This window comes from Dipteris shenzhenensis, chromosome 30 (assembly GCF_047967505.1).
Source record: "Dipteris shenzhenensis isolate YYH24624 ecotype China chromosome 30, Dip_SZ_1.0, whole genome shotgun sequence".
Classification (NCBI taxonomy): Eukaryota; Viridiplantae; Streptophyta; class Polypodiopsida; order Gleicheniales; family Dipteridaceae; genus Dipteris; species Dipteris shenzhenensis.
Window position 1 is genome coordinate 29234558 of NC_141625.1, and position 22123 is coordinate 29256680.

A 22123-nucleotide genomic window follows, 5' to 3' on the forward strand; every position below is an offset into this window, starting at 1 on the left:
ATGTCAAAATTGCCCACTCAGCATGATGTTGTGATTAAATGTGTGCTTACCAATGATTCCTATCAAACTTCGTCTCCTACTTCCCTGGAAATTGCTAGCTACAAACAAACTGGGCTTAGAAGATATACATGTCCAATGTCACTCATTTCACCAGCATATCTCTTGGTTGAGTTAGCCTTTGAAAAACTGCTGCTTCATGTGCTAAGTGCTTTTATTTGAAAAAGTGCTTTTATCCCGATTGGATACATTTCACATCACATCTTCATATCAAGTTGAAGGGGTAGATCTTAGTGATAGAATTTAGCAACAGAGAGAACCATTTACACACTATAACAAATAGTTGAATCTTGCATCTGCTGAATAATTGAAAAGTCACTACAGATAAATGTCTGCGCTTTTTCTTTTCGACGCTGTTCTCTTTGAAGTGGTGATGTGAAATCCAATGCGAGGTAGGACAAGGGGTTTATAACCTTATCTAATGTGAGACAGTAAAGAGAAAATTGCTATGACAGTTCTCTTTTTGAGTGCAAACCTCTTATTGTAATCCTTAGGAACCTGTATAATTCTGTGCCACATGCTACTAATGTTGTTTAACTGCTAGTATGTTGGTTGCCATTGTTTTTCTTGAGTATTTATGAGATTGTTCCCTTTGTCTCTCTCAATCGATGTTCTCAAGTATTTATGAGTTTGATCCCTTTAGTACTACCATTCTGCATTTTTATGCATTCTGCATTGGTGTAGATGCTTGTTAGTAGATCCACCCTCACAGCTCGCTTGTACCAGGATTTTCAGTCTCATAGACCCATCGGTCTTCCGAAGACTTTAATAAACTTTCTTTCTTTCTTTCTCAATTGATGCTCTCCTGCTCCCTTTCAAAGCAGCAAAGCTTATCGATGTTTACCTGAATGATGCAGAAGAGTTGTTTACGCAAGAAACAGGTCCTGTGGTTATGGAGGAAGGCTTTAGTGGTACTCTACTTGCAAGGTTGCCTACCCTTGCAGAGTCATTTTCTTTGGAGGGAGCAGGAGCCAACGCTTCTTATCAACTTAATGGAGATGAAGATGTAAGGGTTCCTGTTTAAGGCATGCTTTCGGTGTTTCAATTTGTTAAAAATGCCGAGGATGACAGCGATCTACTTAATGAATAGCCTTTATTGCATGCATGTTTTGTTGGTCTATAATCATTTAGTCAGAGGTTCACACTTCCCACGTGGCAAGGTTGTTTTACTGCAGTGTATGCCTTTCATAGAAGATCCAATGCCCTTGAACATACAGATCCAGACTATTTTTTTTGTACTAAAGGCTCTGATAGAATTTATAAGCTGTTTTTGTGTTGTTATAGCTTTTTAAACTTATCATGATCTATGAATCCTACTAGAATTGGGACAAACGTACAGCATTTAATTGAGTCCAGCATATGTTCATGCAAAATGAGCAGGTACACCGTCCCCTCCAGTGCTGTGCAGGGTTTAGTCCACACATGCCCTTTCAAGATCATGGTCATACCCTTTAGTTGTCTCCTATGCTATATCTACAGGCTTAACTAAGATCCAAAGCCAGTCACTCGCAAGCGAAGCTGCTCGCTCCTACTGCCTCCTCCTTCCCCCCATCTTCAACTTCGCTCCCCCCCTCCGTTGACTTCATGCCCCCATCGCCCTCGCCTTCGTATCCTCTCTTGCTGCCCGTCACCTCCATCCTGCCATAGCCATTGCTCCCCTTCACTCCCGCCATCGCTCTCTTCTCCACACCCGCTCCTTGCTGCGCCTTCTTCCTGCCCTGACGTTCCCCCTCCTCTGCAACACATTGTCGCTGCACAAGAATATTTCGAGAATGTTCTGTGCCGCCTGAAGGCTGCTTGTGATAATGCCTGGTGTTATGTTCCTTCTTGCAGATCCTGTTGAGCGGGTAGCACCGAGAATAAGAATAGTTGGAGTTGATAAGTGTGAACCCTATGTGACAGTCGACCTGCGCTTGATGGGATATCTCAAGGTGTATGCCTCAGGCACACCTTGGTTTCTATGTGTGAGTGCTAGAGGCACAGTTAGGTGCCCACAAGCACAGTTAGGTGGTGGAGAGCCACATAGGATGATTGAGAGAATCTAGGAGCAGATTGAGGAGATGATTGTGGAGCTTTGAAGTCATCAGTGATGTCAGTGAGCATGTATGAGGTGCCTACTTAAGGACCTTACTCTTCTTCATTCCATAATGCAAGTATTCTGAGTTTGTGTCCACTCTTTGCTTTCCTTTCAGCTTACCAACATGGTATTAGAGCTCTTTGATCCCCCTTGAGCCCATTTCTGCCACATCATCATCTTCTTCTTCACCATCTCTTCCTCTTCTTCCCAAAATTTGCTTAAGCTTGTTCTCCTCCGGTTCTCAACCATTTCCCACGTCCTTCTTGCTGGAGATCCACCTCGAAGGGGCGAACCCCTGGCTGAAAGGAATCAGAGAAAGCCGCGCTCGTTTCGTCGCCATTACACGAATTCCGTCGACTTTTTCTTCTGCGTTTTCTCTCAGCATAATTCATCTTCCTCTAATTCCTTTCAGGGGTAGATTCTCCATGCCTTGGGCTATCCTGTGCTGAAATCTGAGCAGCAATGGCTGCATATTCAAGGAGAAATCAGTGAAAAACCAGTCGACTTTGAAGGGGCAAGCTATGGAGTTCTGACGCGTTTTTGCGCCTTCTCTTCCCAGAGGACCTTCTGTGGTATATCAGCTCTCTTTTGCCTTTAAAACCCCCTTTTCCTTTGCTCTGAAGAGTAAGCTACAAGCCCTCCAAGTTCAGCCTTTTGGTTTTGACAGTTTTGACAAGTTTTTGAAGATGATGCTACATAAGATGCTATTCTAGCATTTCTGGTTTTTTGAAACTTTCAATAACATCAGTACAAGTGTGGCTTCAGTTTTGCTTTGAATTGCTAGACCTGGTTTTGATTGGAAAGTATTCATTTTAGCCACCTCTATGAAGCATGTAAGAAGAAGCATCATTGATTGAATATTGGTCACTAGTCTTTGCTACATCAAGTGCTTATATTTTGGAAGCCTTTCAGTTGTTTTTTGCCTTGTAAGAGAGAAAGACACTGCCCAATATCTGGGTTAGACCCTCTCATGGCTACCCTATTGAATCTAGAGAAGTTCAATGGAAAGGGCTTCCACACATGGCAGATGAAGGTGAAATTTGCATTGATGAGGGAGAACCTCTGGGGACTTGTCAAACCGACTCCAACTGCTTCTTCTACAGCGTCCAATGCTGGAGAATCCTCAACTCTGACACGCCCGGCAAGGGATCCCGCTAGAGAGGAGAAAGCATATGGTATCATTGCTCTTGCTTTAGGAGATGATTATATTCACCACATCTCTGACTTAGAGTCTCCTTCAGAAGCTTGGCAGAAGCTTGACATGATTTTTGGTGCTAGCTCTCACATCTCTAAATTATCACTTAAAATCTCTTTCTTTGAATTGAAGATGGTTAGTGGCACTACTTTGGCAGCTCATGTCAACTACATGCGGAGTCTTATGACTCAATTAGCTTCTATCAACTCTCCTATTACTCCAGATGATGCTATGGCAGTGTTACTTAAGAGTATGCCTGAAGATTATGATCACATAGTTACCACTTTGAAAAATCTTCCTAATCCTAATCTTGAAGGTATTATCTCTGCTCTCCAAGAAGAAGAAAGACATATGGAGCTCAGGAAAGGCAATGACACTGTTTATGCTGTAAAAATCCAGAAGGGCAAGTTTACCCCTTGCAATCACTGTGGAAAGACAAATCACCTTTCAAAGGACTGCTTCAAAATTAATCCATGCAAACACTGTGGCAAGAAAAACCATCATGAGAAGTTTTGCAGAGCCAAAGCAAAGACAAAGGGAACTCATTTTGGGGCCCTGTAAGAAATTCACTATTTTTTGATTTATTTCTCTCCTAAAAGATCTCAAAAATAGTACGCTTAGCATTTGGTATGTAGATGATGATACCATGGGGCGTGATGACTTTTCTCTCCCTTCAAGCAACACGGGTAGGATCTATTTTGATCCACATGGCAGCTCACAAGATGACACTCCTAGCTTCTAAGAGTGAGCATTACTGATACAACCACCACGAGATGTTACGAGGGCATGAATTTTAGCGCATGCATGTTGGCTTGCATGTGGGCTAGACCCCGAGTAGTAAAGCGGGTAGGGCCTTGGGTTGCGAAGTGTGCAAGTTTTCCCTAGGGAATTGTTCCTTGGGGGTGAATTTCGGGGTTTGGTCCAACTAGAGGGGTAAAAAGGCCAATTAAGGGCCTATAGAGGCTAATAGGCCCAAGTTGGGCCTTGGTATCTTTATTGGAGGCAAACCTGTAGGGGCTCAAGATGCAAAAAGCTCCAAATTCTCTCTCGTGGTGATTGCCACGTGGCAATTGGAAAAGAACTTTGTGGAACCACTTGGGGGGTGCAGGTAGCGGGGAGCTCAGGAGGCCTCAAGAAGGCTGGAAAAAGAAAGGAAGGTGATCTGCACATGGGGGCTGTGAATGGCTGTCAGTTGCCGTATGGTAAGGACTTTAAGCTGGTAATCTTGCATCGAGCGGCGTGCATGGGCAGCAGGCTATAAAGAGCCGTACGAAAGCGTACGGGCTGTACATGGGCTGAGTATGAAAGCATTTGGGCGTTGTAATCTTCTCGGGTTGCGCAAAGGAGGCTCTCACTGCTGCTGTGTACGGAAGCTTACAAATGTGTATGGACTGCAAGGTACAGGCTTTGTACGAGCTTATGCATGGGATTGTGTACGGAGGGCATCGTTGCTAGGTACGGATCATGTACGGGCTGCCTATGGGCTGCTGTAAATATCACGTACGGATGCTGATAGGATGAGCAAGGTCTTTGTACGGACTGCTCATTGACTGCGTACGGTCATGGTACGGGCTAGTTACAGGCTGGGGCTACTGAACAGATTGTGCTGAAGCTGAGAATGGCTTGATGTATGGATGGAGCATGGGGTGTTTTTGCATGTTTGTTGATCACAAGGGCCTGCTCACATGTGTGTGAATTAGCGCTGGCCTAGTCACATGAAGCTCATTGTGAGCTACTCTAAAGAGCAAGTGGGCACGCAGGGTATCTCAGCCTATTTGTGGGCTGAATTTTGAAGAGCTGGTTAGACATTTTAATGCTTTTTGCTGCTGAGCAGAAGAACTCTCAGTGTGAAGTCTTCCTCCTGGTTCATCATTCCATGGATGCTCTATGCTTCTATCCTCATTCAGAGTGGGTAGGTGGCTAAGAGGGCACTTGAGGCAATTGCAGGGGATTGTGTGACCAAGTATTGGTTGTTAGTAAAAATCCAATCCATATGGAATAGAAAGGGATGCATGTTTGCCATGTGGTGGGAGCCATTCTTAGCAAGAAACATGCATTGTTTATGGATGCCTAACGGGCTGTGAAATGCCTTTGATTCGAGAGGGATGGTACTTGTGCGTGTCTTATCGTTTGCTGTGTTGAGAAGCCAGTTCTCTTGTAGGAATCAAGTTGATGTCTCAAGATGTATGCTGCTGCCAATAGGGTGAGAGACTAATGGTCATTCCAGTCCTGGATAGAGGAGAAAGCTCTTGTATGCTTTCTTTTTCTGCTTTGAGCAGATAGGTGGCTAATTGGCCACTGGTGACAACAATGGAGAACTGTGTGGCCAAGTGCGGTTACTAGTGACAGTTCCAAGCTCCTTGGATTAGGGATGAAGACCTATTGCTAGGAGTGGTGTGAGAGCAGTGACCAGTAAAGGCTATGCAGGGTATGTGAATGCCCACCAAGATGTGGAATGCCCCAGATGTAAGGAAGATTGTAACCTTTATGTAGCCTGGGATGTTGGGCCTCTCATTTAAATAAAGAAATGCCGAAAGGGGTGCCAAGTTTTGGGGCCAATCTATGTCTTTGTCTTGATGTAGGGGCACCAGTCTGCTGGTAATACTTTTGCTGAATTGTTATTGTAAGAGTGTTGACTGGTTACTTGTGAGTTTTACTGCCCTTTGATTTTATTGAAGGCCGGTTTCATGGTTTTGTGGCCGGGACCTCACCAACTTCCTCAAGGGTGTGAGTTCGTGGTTGCTTTGGTGAGGAGACATCACCATCTTCTTTAAGGAGGTGAGCCTGTGGTTTTCTCTGGTGCAAGTATTGCTTGCTGTAATTCAGTTGCAGCAAGGATAATTCAGCAAGTATGTCACATAGTGACGAGGATTGGGATAGGGGACAGGAGTCCTCCCAAGATGGGCAATCTTTGTTTGAGGGTGCTCCATTGCAACAATTATTCATAGTCCTGGTGTTGATTTGCATGACCAAGGCAATGGTTTTCAGCATGCAAATCAGGGACAGCAAGTCATTCCGCATCCCTTAGTGCATCCAGGATATTTTTAGGCCGGCCAGCCAAGGAATGCTTGGAAATCACCCTGTTGGTTTTCAGCCTTGAATGCAAGGTATGCAAGGGATTATGCCTGGGGGTATGCAAGTTGGAATGCAGAGAGTTATGCATGGAAACATTGGCATGCAGCCAGGGATGCAAAATGGAATGCATGGCATTATGGGAGCTCCTGCAGGCATGCTTGGTATGCAGAGTACTTGGGCTGGTATAGCAAACCCTGCTATGGGTAATGGCAATGTTGGTCAGGCTTATGTTGTTCACTGTTATGTATGTGGGAGCAACATTGGTGCAACCCTCGTGCAAAATGGACGGGTTGTTGCCTACGAGAGTAGAATGTTGCAGGATGCTGCAAGTATATGACAAAGAGTTGCTGGTTGTGGCTCTTGCTCTTTATGCATGGGAGCATTACTTGCTAGGGGCTGATTTAACTGTGCAGATAAATCATCAGACCTTGAGATATATTCCTCACTCGGACTAGGTTGTCTGAGAAGCACACGCGTTGAGTCTTGAGTTGTATGCAATGAAGAACTAGTATGCAGAGGATGGGGATTGTGCAAGGCTCTATGATGAATTGTCTGATGTGCATCAGCATGCATTATACTTTCAGAGATGGATTTCTTCAGATGCATGGTCGTCTCTGGTGCTACAAGCAGTTTAGGCCTAGCATGCAGGGCATCGATGTACTGATACTTTATTGAAAGCAGTGCAGAGTTTCTTTGGCCAGCTTTGTGACAAGAGATGGATGCTTTTGTAGGGATTTGCATCGTATGTTGGCAGATCAGGTATGTAGCTTACTGCTTGAAGCTACCAGATCTGTAGTGAAGGGGGAAGGGGCAGATTTGGAGATGGGGAGAGAATAGCAGAAGGAAGGGAGAAGAAGGGGAAGGAGAGAGGAAGAGAGAGAAGAATGAGGGGATAGAGAGATAGAGAGAGGGGGAGAGAGAGAGAGTGTGAGCGTAGGCAGCAGGTAGCAGGAAGGAGGAGGGAGAGTAGATAGGATTAGATGTCACATCAAAAAGTCCCTTACAATCCTTTTGGGTTGACTTATATAGTCCCCCACAGTTCCCACATTTCCCCTACTATTCTCCCATCTATTTCCCCCTTAAAATCCATCTTTTTCCTACCTTCATTACAGCCATCCCTTCCAAAAGAATTTTGCCCTCAAAATTTCCAAGAGGCTGCCTTGGATGAGAAGGATACAACAGAAACTGATCAGCTCTGTAGGAGATAGGGGTAGTCCTGCACAGTGCTCTCAGGTTGCCAAGAATTCTCATCTTCCGTTAAACCTTTCCATTTGATGAGGTATTCTGTGTAGGCTTTGTTCCTGAGTACATGATCTCTGAAGGCCTTGATTTGCTCCGGCACATAGATTATGTGGCCCTCTTCATCCATAGGAGGCAACTCAGGAAGAACCTGGACATGCTGTCCGACATGTGGTTTCAGCAAGGATACATGGAAAACATTATGGATCTTGGAGGTACTGGGTAGTTCCAACTGATATGCTACCTGCCCAACTTTGCGGATGATTTTGTAGGGGCCATAATACCTGTGGGCAAGCTTTGTGTTGGTATTACCTTTCAGCGAGGAATATCGATTCTTATGGAGACATAAATGCACATAATCCCCTTCTTCAAAAGATAAGTACCTCCTTTGTTCATCCGCATACTTCTTCTGCTTGGCTTGGGCATCCTGCATATTCCTCTTAGCCAACTGCAGAAGGGCATCCATACTCTCCAAATCATTCCTTGCTTGCTGATTTTTCACAGCCAAGTCTGCAACCCTGGAAGGCATTCCCACTTTGCATCCATACATAGCCTCGAATGGACTCATGCCAATAGAGAGGTGTTTGGTGCTGTTGTAGCAAAATTCAGCCAATGCTAACCATTTGTCCCAAGACTTCTGCGTGTCATGACAGTAATGCCTTAGATACTCCTCCAACCACTTGTTCACCCTCTCTGATTGTCCATCCGTCTGTGGATGATAAGCAGTACTAGGCGCAAGGGAAGTACCAACTGCAGTGAATAACTCCTGCCAAAAGTGACCCATAAATTTAGCATCCCTGTCACTGACAATCTCCTGAGGAAAACCATGGTGCTTGAACACATACTCAATGAATTGCCAGGCAACCTGTGAAGCGGAGTACCAAGTCCTAGTCGGTATGAAATGGGCCTGCTTAGTCATCCTGTCAACCACCACAAATATGCTATCCCAACCCTTATCTGTAGAAGGCAAGCCTGTAATGAAGTCCATGGCAATGTGAGTCCATTTGCCTTCAGGAATGGGTAGCGGTTGCAGAAGGCCTGCGGGTAACCGGCTGTCCACTTTATTTTGTTGGCAGGGCAAACATTCATTGACAAACTTAACCACATCTCGCCACAAACCATCCCAAATAAAGCTCTCCTTGACTTTTTCATATGTTTTTGTGATACCCGTATGCCCTGACATAGGGGATGAGTGCATTTCCTGTAATACCATCAACCTGTACTTGGAGTCTGGCACAAGATAAATTCTGTCCCTGCACCATAACAGTCCGTTGCGGAGCTGAAATCGAACATGTCCTTGGCTGGACGGACTCTGTAACTCCACAAAAATAGGAGCTGCATCAGAATTTTGCATGTATTCCTCCTGAATCCCATGTATCCACTCCTAATGAAGCGTGGAAATGGCAGACAGTTTGCATGACCACATCCTGGACAAGGCATCAGCAACCACATTCTCTTTCCCCTTTCTATATTCAATGTCAAAATCATAGGACTGAATTGCAGCCAGCCATCTCTTCTGCTTCATGGATAAATTAGGCTGCGTTAAGAAGTACTTGAGTGTCCTGTGATCCGTTTTGACCTTAATCTTGCTACCGTACAAGTAGTGGTGCCATTTTGCAAAAGCATGCAAGATTGCCAGCATCTCTTGATCATAAACATGATAATTCATTTCTCTGGCATTAAACTTCCTGCTCTCAAAAGCAATCACACCATGCTCTTGTTTTAGGACAGCCCCTAAACCTTTGCCACTGGCATCCATCTCAATAATGAAAGACCGTGAGAAATCAGGGCACACCAATACAGGTGCATTGCTAAGGGCATCCTTGAGGTTATCAAAGCTGAGTTGTGCTGCTTCTGACCATTGGAAGGCATCCTTTTTCAGCAAATCAGTGAGAGGGGCAGCCCTTTTGGCGAAGTGCCTAATGAATCTCCTGTAAAAAGAAGCAAGACCCAAGAAACCTCTGAGCTGCGTGGTATTTTGTGGCTGCGGCCACTCCTTAATGCATTTCACCTTAGCTGGGTCTACCCTGATTCCGTGCCTGCTTACAACATGACCAAGATATTCAACCTCCTCTGCCATAAATGTGCACTTGCTGGCCTTGGCATAAAGCTGATGCATCCTCAAGATTTCTAGCACTTGTCGGACATGGTCAATGTGTTCCTGTGCATCCTTAATATAAATGAGAATGTCATCGAAAAATACCAGCACACATTTGAAAAGAAGGTGGTGTAAGATCTTGTTCATGAGTGCTTGGAAGGTGGCTGGTGCATTAGTCAAACCAAAAGGCATCACCTTGAACTCATATAATCCTCTTTCTGTACGAAAGGCAGTCTTATGCTCATCACCCTCTTTCATCCTGATCTGATGGTAACCTGACCTCAAATCAATCTTCGTGAAATACTGAGCACCCTTGAGTTCATCCAGCAGGTCATCAATCCTGGGAATAGGAAACCTGTTCTTAATGGTGGTCTTATTCAATTCTCTGTAATCAATGCACATACGAAAAGAGCCATCCTTCTTCTTCACCAGGAGTACTGGAGATGCAAATGGCGAGGTGCTATGAGCAATGAAGTTTTTCTCAAGCAAATCTCGCACCTGTTGCCACTTCTTCCCGTTCAACCTTAGAGAGTCGGTACGGGGCCTTGTTTATTGGTTTACTACCATGTTCCAGGACTATGGCATGATCAACACCTCTTTTTGGGGGCAACTGAGATGGCATATCAGCAAACACATCCCCAAATTCTAAGAGCAATTTCTGCATTTCACAATTATCCACATGGGGAATACCACCCTCCTGAGGTACAGAGACATTCAATGCATAAATGGCACTTTCGTTCTTGAGCTCCCTAGCTAGCTGCCTTGCTGAAATGACCTGCAATTTCTGATTCACAATGCCCTGCAATGTAACAGTTCTACCCTTGTGGCAAAACTCAAGAGATAAAGCATTCAAATCTATACTAATTTTCCCCAGGGATTTCAGCCAATCACAACCCAAGACAGCATCTATGGGTCCCATATCCAATGCCAAAAGATCACCTGCAAACTCATAATGATCAAAAAACTTGATCTTGGCATCCTGGCAACAATGTCTGTTGATCATGTGCTGTCCATTCGCGATCTCCACTTTCAGACCATGGTCTATCTCTGTAGCAACTAATCCCAATCTTTGCAATGTTCTACAATTAATGAAACTGTGAGTGCTACCACTGTCTACCAATACATGGACAGATCTGCCATTAATCATTCCCTTCAACCTGATTGTGTCAGCACTTTTGGCACCCATCAAGGCATGTAGTGAGATGGTATACAGTGTAGACTGGGCATCCCAATAAATCTGTTCATCATCCACAGGAACATTACCATTAGCATCACCTCTGACATGAAAAGGCATTGTAGGTTGATGCTCCAACACAGAGAGTGTTGGCTTACGGCCTTTCCTGCTACATGTAGGCTGAATATCAATCTCATGCATCACATGAGTGGTTTGCTCAATAGCCCCACCCGGATCAAAAGGAAAAGCAGTCCCCTTTGTGGCATCTGTGTCAGGAGACTCATCTGCATCATGAGCTCCTGTCAATTCCTCACGAGAGACATCATGGGGGTCTGCTACATCAGCCACTTCATCATCATCAAATAATTCAATTATCATGCTGAGTTTGGCTGAGCTGACATTCTTCATTTTGCACACATCTCGGTGCTCAGGTGTCCATTTCTCTCCACACCTAAAGCATAAATTTGCCTTCTTCCTACTGTCCATTATGGCTCTGGAATGTTGTTTAACTTCTGATTTGCCAAAACCAGCACTGGGTTTGACACGTGTCTTTGCATCCATGGGCCTGTATGGCTTTGCATATGGCATCTTACTTCCAGAAACCGTTGGATATCGTGGGAAGGAAGCAGCTGCTGGTTTCTTATCAATCCAATCAGCAGAATTTGTCTTCCTGTCAGCATCATAAGCAGTACCATAGAAGCTATGTGACACATGCTTGTACTTGCCAGCATATTTTGGCTCAAACACCTCAGCAAGCTGGGCTGCTCGCTCAATGGTTAGAGGATTGTGAGCTCTCACATCAGCAGCTAGAGAGGGATCTAAGCCTTGTATAAAACGCAGCAACTTCCCTTTCCTGTACAAACAAAGAAAGTCTCCAAAAACGCTGCAAGTACTCCTGGACCGTACCTGTTTGTGACAGTGCATAGAATTCAGCAAGGTACTGTTCAAGGATCAGGGCCGAGACGAAGGTCGTGACCATAAGCTCCTTGAACTGTTTCCAGGTGGTAGGCTTCTGAGGTGACTCTCGCATGTAACGCCACCATGTATGTGCATAATCCTGTAAATGCATGCCAGCAAAAATGATCCTCTCCTCATCATTCTTAGGGTAGAAGCGGAAATAATCTTCAAGCTTCGTGAGCCACTCCTCCAACTCATTGGGAGTGCGAGTGTCACCCTTAAACTTATGCACAGAGATTTTATCTTTCACATCTTTGGCTGCGTTATTCCTATAGTGACTACCAGCATACTCACGCTTGAAGCTCACATACTGTGGAAAGGGCATCTCATTACGAACATCCTCATGCAAAGCCCTATATGAACGTAAGGCATCTGAAAGCATATCATCCATGTTTGCATGCTGCCCACTTCCAGCATCATGCTGGTTAGGAGAACCACTCCCCTGATGCATAAAGTGCGTCTGACTGAAAGCATTACCTCCCTGATACGCAGGTTGAGTCTGACTGAATGTATTAACAGGAGGTGTCATCGAAGCATGCAATCCCTGCTGAGTCTGCCTGCCATAAACATCTCGGTGGGTGGGTGGCATAGAAAAAGGTTGAGAAGAGGACTGGCCCCTCTCCCAACTGCCCTGAAACCCAACACCCAATCCAGGCATGCTCGCCGTTGGCAAAAATGCGCCAATGGGCCGGCCCAAAATGGACGGCTCAGCCAATGAAATATGCGAGCCAAATGGAGGCCTGGAATCAATAAGAGAAGTGCTCGGCGGCACGGGCAAGGCATCACCAGAATCAACATAATCCCCATGCTGGGGTGCATGCATAGAACCAACATCATAAGTGCGACGGCCATCAGCCATAAATCCGCTGTGTGGGTCAGGAAAATCACCCTGGCTATCCGACTGATCCCCGTGCTGGGGTGCGGGCTGCTTACTTTTATCGTGCATACTGATGGCGGTAGTGATCTGTTGCCCAATGTTCTTACCCATCTGGGTGATAGCTGTATCGTGCATAGCCATAGCAGTGGTGAGCTGCTGCCCCAACTGCTGACCCATCTGCTGAAAAGCCCCCTGAAGCATTGAGGCCAATGCATCTAGAAACTGTGTGTCGGTAGGCATAGTAGAAACTAGCTGTGAAGGAGATGCACCCTCTGTGACCGGCATCTGCTCCTGCTGAGCAACATCGTCACCGTGCTGAGATGACTCATCCGATCGGGGTGCACGTTTGGGTGCCATGAGTGACACGAGGAAAATGTGCCAAGTGTCGAAGGCTCGATGTAGAGGCTGGAGAGGTGTCAGTAAAGAGGCTCAAATGCAGTCGTTGAAGAGGTTCGAAGAAAGCTCGGTGAAGAGGCTGGAAACGGGGCTCAAAATGAGCCACGAAGGTGGCTTAGAAAGGCCTAGAATAGGGCTGTAGGAGTACCCTAAAAGAGGGGTTTTTTTTTTTTTTTTTGGGGAGCTTAGGACAACTAAGACACCTAGGGTAGTCTCAACTAAGCCAAACTGACTAAACCCAACCTTACCCAATCACTAACCTAACTAAACCTAGCCAAAGTAATCCAATCCACTAACTAGCTAGACCTAACCAGACCTAAACTAACCTAACCAACCAAACCCAAGTAGCTAACCAACCCCCCTAAACCCTAGCTAACGGAACCTTAGGAAAGACTAAGGTTTTTTTTTTTTTTTGTGTGTGTGGTTGCGTTGTAGGCATGATAGACGATGGCGGCCTGGTGAGAGGGCGGAGAGAAATGGGCGACAGAAGCATGGCGGCCAGGCGGAGCAAGGCAAAGGCGTAGGAGCGCTGGAGTGACGAAAAGGAAAGGGACGCTGAAGTGACAGAGATGCTCACGGACGGCGATGCAACGAGCAAGATGCCACCGAGGTCGAGATGCCACGGACGACGACTTGTAGCTTGGGCCTGCTGGGTTTGCAGGGCTGCTTCTTTACGGGATGCCCTAGTTGAGGAGGAGCTCTCCGAAAACATTTGTCGTGGACTCTTCTCGGCTCTCCAAACTGGTCGTGGGCTTGTGCATCAACTTAAAAGCTTGTGGAATACGCGAGGATAGGCTTAGATAGGCACGTAGCAACTGGTATCGTTGGCCTTGCGTCTGTCAGCCTACGAGCTGGTGGTACCTTGCTGCGTCTGTCAGCCTACGAGCTGATTGTACCTTGCTGCGTCTGTAGGCGTCTCAACGTACTGATTGCTATAATGCAGGGTTGGTGAAGCCAACGGAAGCAAGGTGCCAGAGAGCGGAGCTCTGATACCAATGTAGTGAAGGGGGAAGGGGCAGATTTGGAGATGGGGAGAGAATAGCAGAAGGAAGGGAGAAGAAGGGGAAGGAGAGAGGAAGAGAGAAGAATGAGGGGATAGAGAGATAGAGAGAGGGAGAGAGAGAGAGAGAGTGTGAGCGTAGGCAGCAGGTAGCAGGAAGGAGGAGGGAGAGTAGATAGGATTAGATGTCACATCAAAAAGTCCCTTACAATCCTTTTGGGTTGACTTATATAGTCCCCCACAGTTCCCACATTTCCCCTACTATTCTCCCATCTATTTCCCCCTTAAGATCCATCTTTTTCCCACCTTCATTACAAGATCTTTGGAGGATTGAAATGTGAATCCTCTCAAATCTTTTCAGGGAGATGTGCCTTCTGTGTGTAGACAGAGGATGAGTAACTTGATAATATCTTAGTTCCAGAGCAGGTATTGGCACATAAGGGAATGAAAGTTATGCCTTCTGTGTGTAGACAGAGGATGAGGAACTTGATGATATCTTAGTTCCAGAGCAGGTATTGGCACATAAGGGAATGAAAGTCAGAGGTAAAGTTTCTCTAGTGAAGTTTTGGAATCATTCACCATTGTATGTGAAGTGGCTAGAAGAGGGTGATCTGGCAGATACGCCTCAGTTGTTTCAGCTTTACTTGGAAACTTTTTACTTGAGCTAACTTCAGTTGTGGCTCCTTCAAGCTCAGCAGAGCATAGGTCTGGAGCATTACTTGATACTCTAGAGAGGGGTAGTACCTCTATCTCTTTGTTACAGACAGGTTCAGATATTTGGAGGTCGGTTGATGACATTGTATGTTTCACCCGAGGTAGTGCTTGCTGATAGTACATTTGCCTTGGGACTTCTACGATCAGTGTACACTATAGTCACTATAAGGTTTTTGCAATGTATATGGATTGCTACCCTAGGCTCTGAACAATCATATATGCTATGACAAATTGTAATACATGCTTTAATGATGTTATATTCACATGTATTTCAGATGCAATCGAGGACGCTTGCCATGTTTCAAGAGAGGGGTATGTCACGAGCGCATGCATGTTGGCTAGACCACGAGTAATAAAGCGGGCAGGGCCTTGGGTTGCGAAGTGTGGCTCTGTACGGAAGCGTACAAATGTGTAGGGACTGCAAGGTATGGGCTTTGTACGAGCTTATGCATGGGATTGTGTACGGAGGGCATTGTTGCTTGGTATGGATCACGTACGGATTGCCTATGGGCTGCTGCAAATATCACGTACGGATGCTGATAGGATGATCAAGGTCTTTGTACGGACTGCTCATTGACTGCGTACGGTCGTGGTACATGGCTAGTGAACAGATTGCGCTGAAGCTGAGAATGGCTTGATGCATGGATGGAGCACGGGGTGTTTTTGCATTTGGACATCTTCAATAGAGGGGCTGCAGAGACATCTGCAGGCCCTAGAGGTGTTTTGCAGAGAGAGTGGGAAGACCAAGGTTATGGTCTTCAACACCCCACGCGCAGTGCTTCGTTGACTCAGCTTCATTTACCGTGGCGAGCCAGTGGAGATAGTTCAATCGTACACATTTTTGGGAGCATTCTTCACACGACCTATTTTCACGATGACCCATGCAGTTCCGGCATGACTCACACGGGAGTGGAGTGGTTCGGCTCGGCTAGAGAGAGAGAGCTTCTAGGGACACTTCCAAGATCCGTTGGCTTTTCGATACGCTAGTGCGACCAATTGCCAAGTATGCAGCACCCTTCTAGGGGAGTGATTTACCGATGACAGAGTGGAGGAGGAGATCAAGTGGCTGTAGGTTACTATGAGGTCCATGTTAATTCGGTGTAAGCCCCGAGTTTCAATGAGATAGTACAGGCAGAGTTCTCCATGACACCTCTATAGGTTGATGCCATCTTTCAGTGAGGGACATTCATCCATAGAGTTTGGGACTTACCTCGATGGAGACTACCGAGGCTGGCCCTAGAGTCATCCAGATGACTAGCAAATAGTGGAGTAGACACATGGTGAGTTGATTCCACGAGATGAGATTACCCGTATCATATAGTTAGATCTCCTCTAGCTCCATACATCTCGGACTTTTGGGGGGGGGGGGGGGGGGATCGGGAGCTCCGCATCAAGACCCAGTTCTATCGCGACCACTTCATGAGAGTATCGGAGGAGGGCTTCATCATCAGACCCAATATCTCGAGGACAGAGGAGTCTCGCATGCACTGAGGATCGCCATTGGAGAGATGCGGGTTTCATCCCATCGGTGGAGGATTGAGACGGGGAGAGCAGCATGTATGCCCAAAGAGCAGCGGATTTGTATGCTATGAACATTGGGAGTGGTTGAGACAGAGGAGCATTATCTGTGCCTACCCAGCTGACTATGAGATCAGGGGACGATACCCATTGCCTCTACCAACTCTCACGATTGATCCACTTCCATGTGCAGGTCTGCATTGGCCTCTATCTGCTTGAGATGCGTCGAGACAGGGAGAGTCTACTATGACAGATCAGAGAGCAACAGTAAGCGACCAAACTACAAGATACAGAGGCTGATCGGGCACAGCAACGTGTCATATATATTTATGCATTTGTCAGCTCCAGGGTACAGTGGGGTGGAAGAGGAGGAGCTAGCTGATAATTGGGCAGTCTGGATCACCGAGAGACGGACGCAGAGACCACCTGCGACACGGAGAGCGACTAGAGCACGCTCTTTTTTGAGGTCCGGCTTGTCACAGCTTTCCTCAAGGAAGGCCGCGTGAGACGATGTGTCACTCTATACACAGCCTAGCGGGTTCTAAGATCGAGGAGACCACGCCCTCTTGTGCCACCACAGCGTGAGACAGCCCCGACAGATGCAAATCCGAAATATTTTCACCCCTCACAGACGAGCCACCACGGTGCCGAGCTTCGGTTTTTGAGTCCCAGCTCTCCACCTACTTCAGTTAGTATTTGATCTATACCTGATTTTGGTCGAGCTATTGAGCTCTTTAGATCAGCATAGCACTCAGAAAGGGTCCTAGTGCGCCCTTTGCTCCTGCCCATTGAGGCTTGTATGAGTTTTTCCTTTTTGGTGTACTTTGTACTTTGTCCCATAAGCCCGCGAGGCCACCCGCGGATGTTAATACATCTTTCCTTCTCTCTCTCTCTCTCACACACACACACACACCCCGCACGCACGCGCACACGCACAGCCTCAAGGACGTAGTGAAAACATGTCCAAACTTTGGGTTTGGGAAAACCAACTGCATGAAACCCCTTTTTTTTTGGGGGTGGGGGTGGGTGTGTGGGTTACGTGAATTGAAGTACCAGGTCTTAAGTAGCCTATGGTCTACAGTGTTGTGTGACTTGTCACTTTAGAGTATGCTCTTTTGACATTTGGTATGTTTTGATTACTTTGGGATCAAAATCCAGGATGGATGACTGTTGACTCATGGCTCATTCATTCCTTGGTATAAATGCATCATGTTTCTGAACCTGTAAAATTTTTCTAACGTTTCAAAGACAACCATACACAAATTTTTTCAAAACCATTGCCACCATTGCTATTTCCAAATCCTGGTAACACTGCTCTTATTACCATTATATGGTATTTTCTGAAAAATTTACTTTCATTATCCTATTGTAAGGCTACTGGTCACTTTCTCAGTCAACCATTGAGACTTGTGGTATGAGTATTTCCGCTATGCATTCTCCTCGAAGTGATCAATAAAGGAAAATAAACAATGTGCATGGACTGAGTGCATCTCTTTGAATCTTTAAATCTGTTATGAAATTGAAAAACTGAAACATTCGTAAGGTTTTTTGCTGCGCTTTTTTCTTATGTGGAGATAAAGACAAAAGAATGAAGTATGAATGGTTTAATTCTTAATGTCCTTGTAAGCAGGTTCGTCAGGTTGCTGAGGTCAGCCATCAAAACGATGACATGAATGGGCAGGCTCGCTTCAATTTTGGACACTTAAACACGTTTGTAGATCTGAGTGACCGCTCACCAAGTTCTGTGGCAGTAGATAAAGGGGTGCCGGAAGATTTAGAGGTCATGCCAGGTAAGAAGCATGTGATGCTTGCCCATGATGAAATGAAGATTTCAACTGAGCAGTAATGCAAAATACGGAACTACACCTGTGTGAAAGAAGAGCATATGGGCAATTCAGATCTTAACTATTCTGCCTCAACGCAGTGGTCCACTGTACCTTTGAAACCGATGTGAGGAGAAATAATAAATGTGCTGTACTGCAGTCTGAAGAGAAACTGAAGGCTATGGGAGCTTCTTAATAGATGCATCGGGGATTGCTACAAGTATGGAATATGAAATGGGCAGACAGTCGTAGAATTGTACTGAGGACAGCCTGACACTGGAAAAATTCAGGAACCCATTTTTGGAAGTGGAAGAACTTCTTAATTCTTCTGAAATCAGAAGAAGGGTAAGGTCTCTGGTCTCTATGGAGACTGTCCTGGCTTTGAGAGACACTTTTCTACGTGCTGAGCCTGAGTCTGATAAGGTAAAACTATAGCTGCTTTAATTCACTGTACAATCAAGCAACTTGACTGGATTAGTTCACCCCTTATTTATCCTTTCTAGTTTCTTGATGGTGCTCAGCTACATGATCCAGAGAAGCTGAGTTTTCTGGAGTCGTCGCTTATGGTTTACTTATCGTTCACATGATAGCCATCCATTATTTCCCTGTACCTTCGGGTCGGTAAGTTAAACTGCCCATTGAAATCAATTTTCCTTCCTCTGAAGCCCTCCTTTTCCCTCAGAAAGCTCTGATATGTCTTGATAAATCAAGCATGAATGGAGGGAAGGATATGAAGTTCTACAGCAAAGAAAAGGTCCATTCTGACATTCTGTTTTGCTATTTGGAGTACTGTAAAAGTTCTAGCACATCAAGGTCAGTCTCTTAGGCTTCCAAGGACAGAGGAAGTGCTGTTTTTTTAAAACGGATATGGCATATACTTCTTTTTGAATGGGATTTCATTACTAAAGACTCTGGTTAATCCGGAAAGGAGACCCCTGGAGCACATTTTCAGGAATCAACACTTTGTTGGGTTACAATGGCAAATTAGCTGGAAGTCTTTTTTCTAGAGGGTTATCTGGCCTTTGTTTTCTTTTCTGTGCTTTTGTGTTAAGCTATTAATCCACACCATGTGCTTGGATGTTTCTGGCTTGATTCGAATTAATATTGTTTGTGTTCATAAACATCTTTTGTACGACTGATCAACTGAATCTTGGATGGAGAGAAAAATGTCTGTTCTCTATACTGCTGCTGGTGCAAATTCCAAAGGTCCTGGGTATTGTTGATAATACAGAGTCGCATTAGTTTTTCCTTTCTTTTGGTCTTATCATCTCTCTCTCTCTCTCTCTCTCTCTCTCTCTTTTCCTCTTCTTGGGAGAGTTGGTTCAATCCCGGGCACATTCTTGTTATTTAAGGCTTGTTTGCAAATTGCTATGATCTAGAATCCCTAGGTTTCTACTTATCCGGAGACAAATTGCTGTCCATGTTTTTCAAAATGTAGTTAGAAGGCGCTTGATTGTTCTTATGGAAAACAATAGCCTTTGTGGGAAATAAGGGGATGGATTTCGGGAATATCCTTCTGTCTTTTGGGACCTTGACTTGTAGCTTTATGTCTTTCACTCTCTCACGCTCTTGAATCACAATGGTGGAAGGTAGGGCTGCTCTGATATCATGACAAAATATGAAGAGGGGAGAGGAGAAGAGTGGAGATGAGAAGAGAGGGAATAGCTAGAGAGCACACCAAAAATGACTAATTGTACACTAGATTTAGTGGAAAATGTAGAATATATACAAACCCTTTTAGGGTTAGGGTTAGGTAACTTCAAGTAGTTTCATTTTTTGAAACTAGCATTTGTTGCCTTATTGATGTGCGCCTCCAAAATTCCATAGCCTAATTTTATGTCTTACCTATGTGTTGATATCCCTTTACAACTACCTTTTTCAGGGGGACATAAATTCCGTATCCTCTATAGTTTCTAACACTTGGTAAATTTTTCCTAATGGTTTTTACAACATGCTATTAGTTTGCCTATTCCTTAAATTCAATTCAAACGTTTTTTTGCTAATTAAAATATTTATCACAAGACACATATTGAAATCTCAAGTTACTAAATGCTAGCAAGGAGAACATAAGAGTCTCTTTTCACCTAGTCCATCGGCTTGGTAAGAACACATTGGGGAACCTTGTTCTGTGTCGTCTTTCCACCTTCCGTGGTATGAGAGGGTTGTTGTTTGGAGATTGGATTCTAGTTGAGTAATTTGTTGCTTCTGAGAGTCCATTTGTTGACTCTGTGCCAACATGAACTTATGAAGAAAGACAACTTTGTGATACAACTTTGTGTTGCAACTTTGTGTTACAACTTCTAGACACAACTTTGTGTTACAACTTCTAGACACAACTTTGTGATACAACTTTGTGTTGCAACTTTGTGTTACGACTTCTAGACACAACTTTGTGTTACGACTTTGTGTAACAACTTTGTGTTACAAGTTTGTGTTACAACTTCTACATGAAGAGAGAGAATGTGTTACGACTTTGTGACAACTTTGTGTTACAACTTTGTGTAACAACTTTGTGTAACAACTTTGTGTTACAACTTTGTGTTACAACTTCTACATGTAGAGAGAATGTGTAACAACTTTGTGATACGACTTTGTGTTACATGCAGGGAGAGAAGCTCTCCAACTTGTATAAATACCCCATAATGGAATGAAGCCCACACTCTTGGGGCATTGTGTTGAGTCTACATTGGTATTCCAAGCATTTGTCTCAAGTGTCCATGCTTCCTTGCACTGCACGTCCAAAAAGCATGTCCTAACCTTGCAACCCTTCTCCCCTCTCCTCCAACCCTGCAACCCACCCTCTCCCTCCTCCTCCTCCTCCTTCCTCCTTCTCCTTCTCCTCCTCCTCCCTCCTCCTCCTCCTTCCCCTCCTCCTCCTCCTCCTCCTCCTCTCTCCTCTCCCTCCCTTCTCCTCTTCCCTCCTCCTCCTTTCTCCTCTCTCTTCTTTCACCCATGCTCTTACACCTTCTTTCCCTCCCACTCTTATGCTTTCCTAAACCCTTAAAATCCATGATCTACGAGGGAGACGAGTTCTCCACCATGTACTCTACTCTGAACCTTGGATCCTGCTTCTAAGCTTGGACTCCTTCTAAACCTTGGAACCTCCTTCTGAACCCTGGAACTCCTCCTAAACCCTGGAACTCCTCCTAAACCCTGGAACCTCCTTCTGAACCCTTAAACTCCTCCTAAACCCTACAACCCCCAATGAAGGCGAAAGCCTTCATTACCTCAACAAAGATGGTTTACGTGCCTTTTATACATGCTTACACTTTGTTTGCTTACCACACTTAAGTCTACGTCTCTCACCGGAACACGACTCGAGGTCCTAAGCTACACATATACTACAACCGACAATCCCAATATATCTGTAGGTGATAAAAAGCCTCGGAATCCTGCAACATAGAATACCCAGCTCTTCCTACGAAAGCAGTAGGAAAGAGCCAACATTTGGCGCCGTTGTCGGGGAGACTAGCGTCTCAAGTAGCGAGTAAACATGCGTAGGTAGGTGTAAAACAAGTCACTACTTCAAACTTTCACGCACATACCACTCAAGGGCAAGGAGAGTAAAATTTTTTTTTCCCAAATCTAGCCAAACATATCAACCCCAAACATCCGCTTTGGGTTACTACGTTAAGAAATTTTCTTAATTTCTTAAATAAAAGCCACATGATGTACAATTAGGCTAGGTAGTGGACACGGTTGCGTAGAGCTTTCAATTACGATCATTTTACCTTTTTACAGAAAGGCAAACCGAGCTCTCCATAAAGAGTTATGGCTCGGGAAGAGTTTAGGGTTAAACCCTAAACCTAAACCCTAAACCTAAAATCCAAACCTATAAAAACCTACTCCACCCCTCCTCATTCTTCATCTTTCACTTTTGCCTCCATTCTCTTCCTCCTTCCGAGCCCCACGCAAGACACTCA

The 22123-nt window shown here is 45.1% G+C and overlaps 2 protein-coding genes across 4 annotated transcripts in view; one reads left to right on the forward strand and one right to left on the reverse strand.

The window, feature by feature from the left end:
• The window catches only part of UBP26 (ubiquitin-specific protease 26), a 56739-nt gene extending 37525 nt beyond the window's left edge, over window positions 1-19214 (forward strand). Inside the window, exons 13-15 of one of the 3 annotated variants that reach the window (XR_015543924.1) lie at window positions 915-1063; window positions 18008-18623; window positions 18722-19214. Coding sequence is in view for 2 of the 3 variants with exons in the window: in XM_087401300.1 (XP_087257426.1) it covers window positions 915-1063; window positions 18008-18223 (365 nt within the window). In the remaining variant the exon portion in view is untranslated. Of the gene's footprint in view, window positions 1-914; window positions 1064-18007 lie in introns of all 3 variants that reach the window. The other 2 variants (XM_087401301.1, XM_087401300.1) reach the window with 2 other exon arrangements.
• Window positions 10223-11323, reverse strand: LOC147881940 (uncharacterized). Its single transcript, XM_087401200.1, has one exon. The coding sequence runs from the start codon at window positions 11321-11323 to the stop codon at window positions 10223-10225; it is 1101 nt and encodes a 366-aa protein (XP_087257326.1).
• Window positions 19215-22123: the final 2909 nt, after the last annotated feature.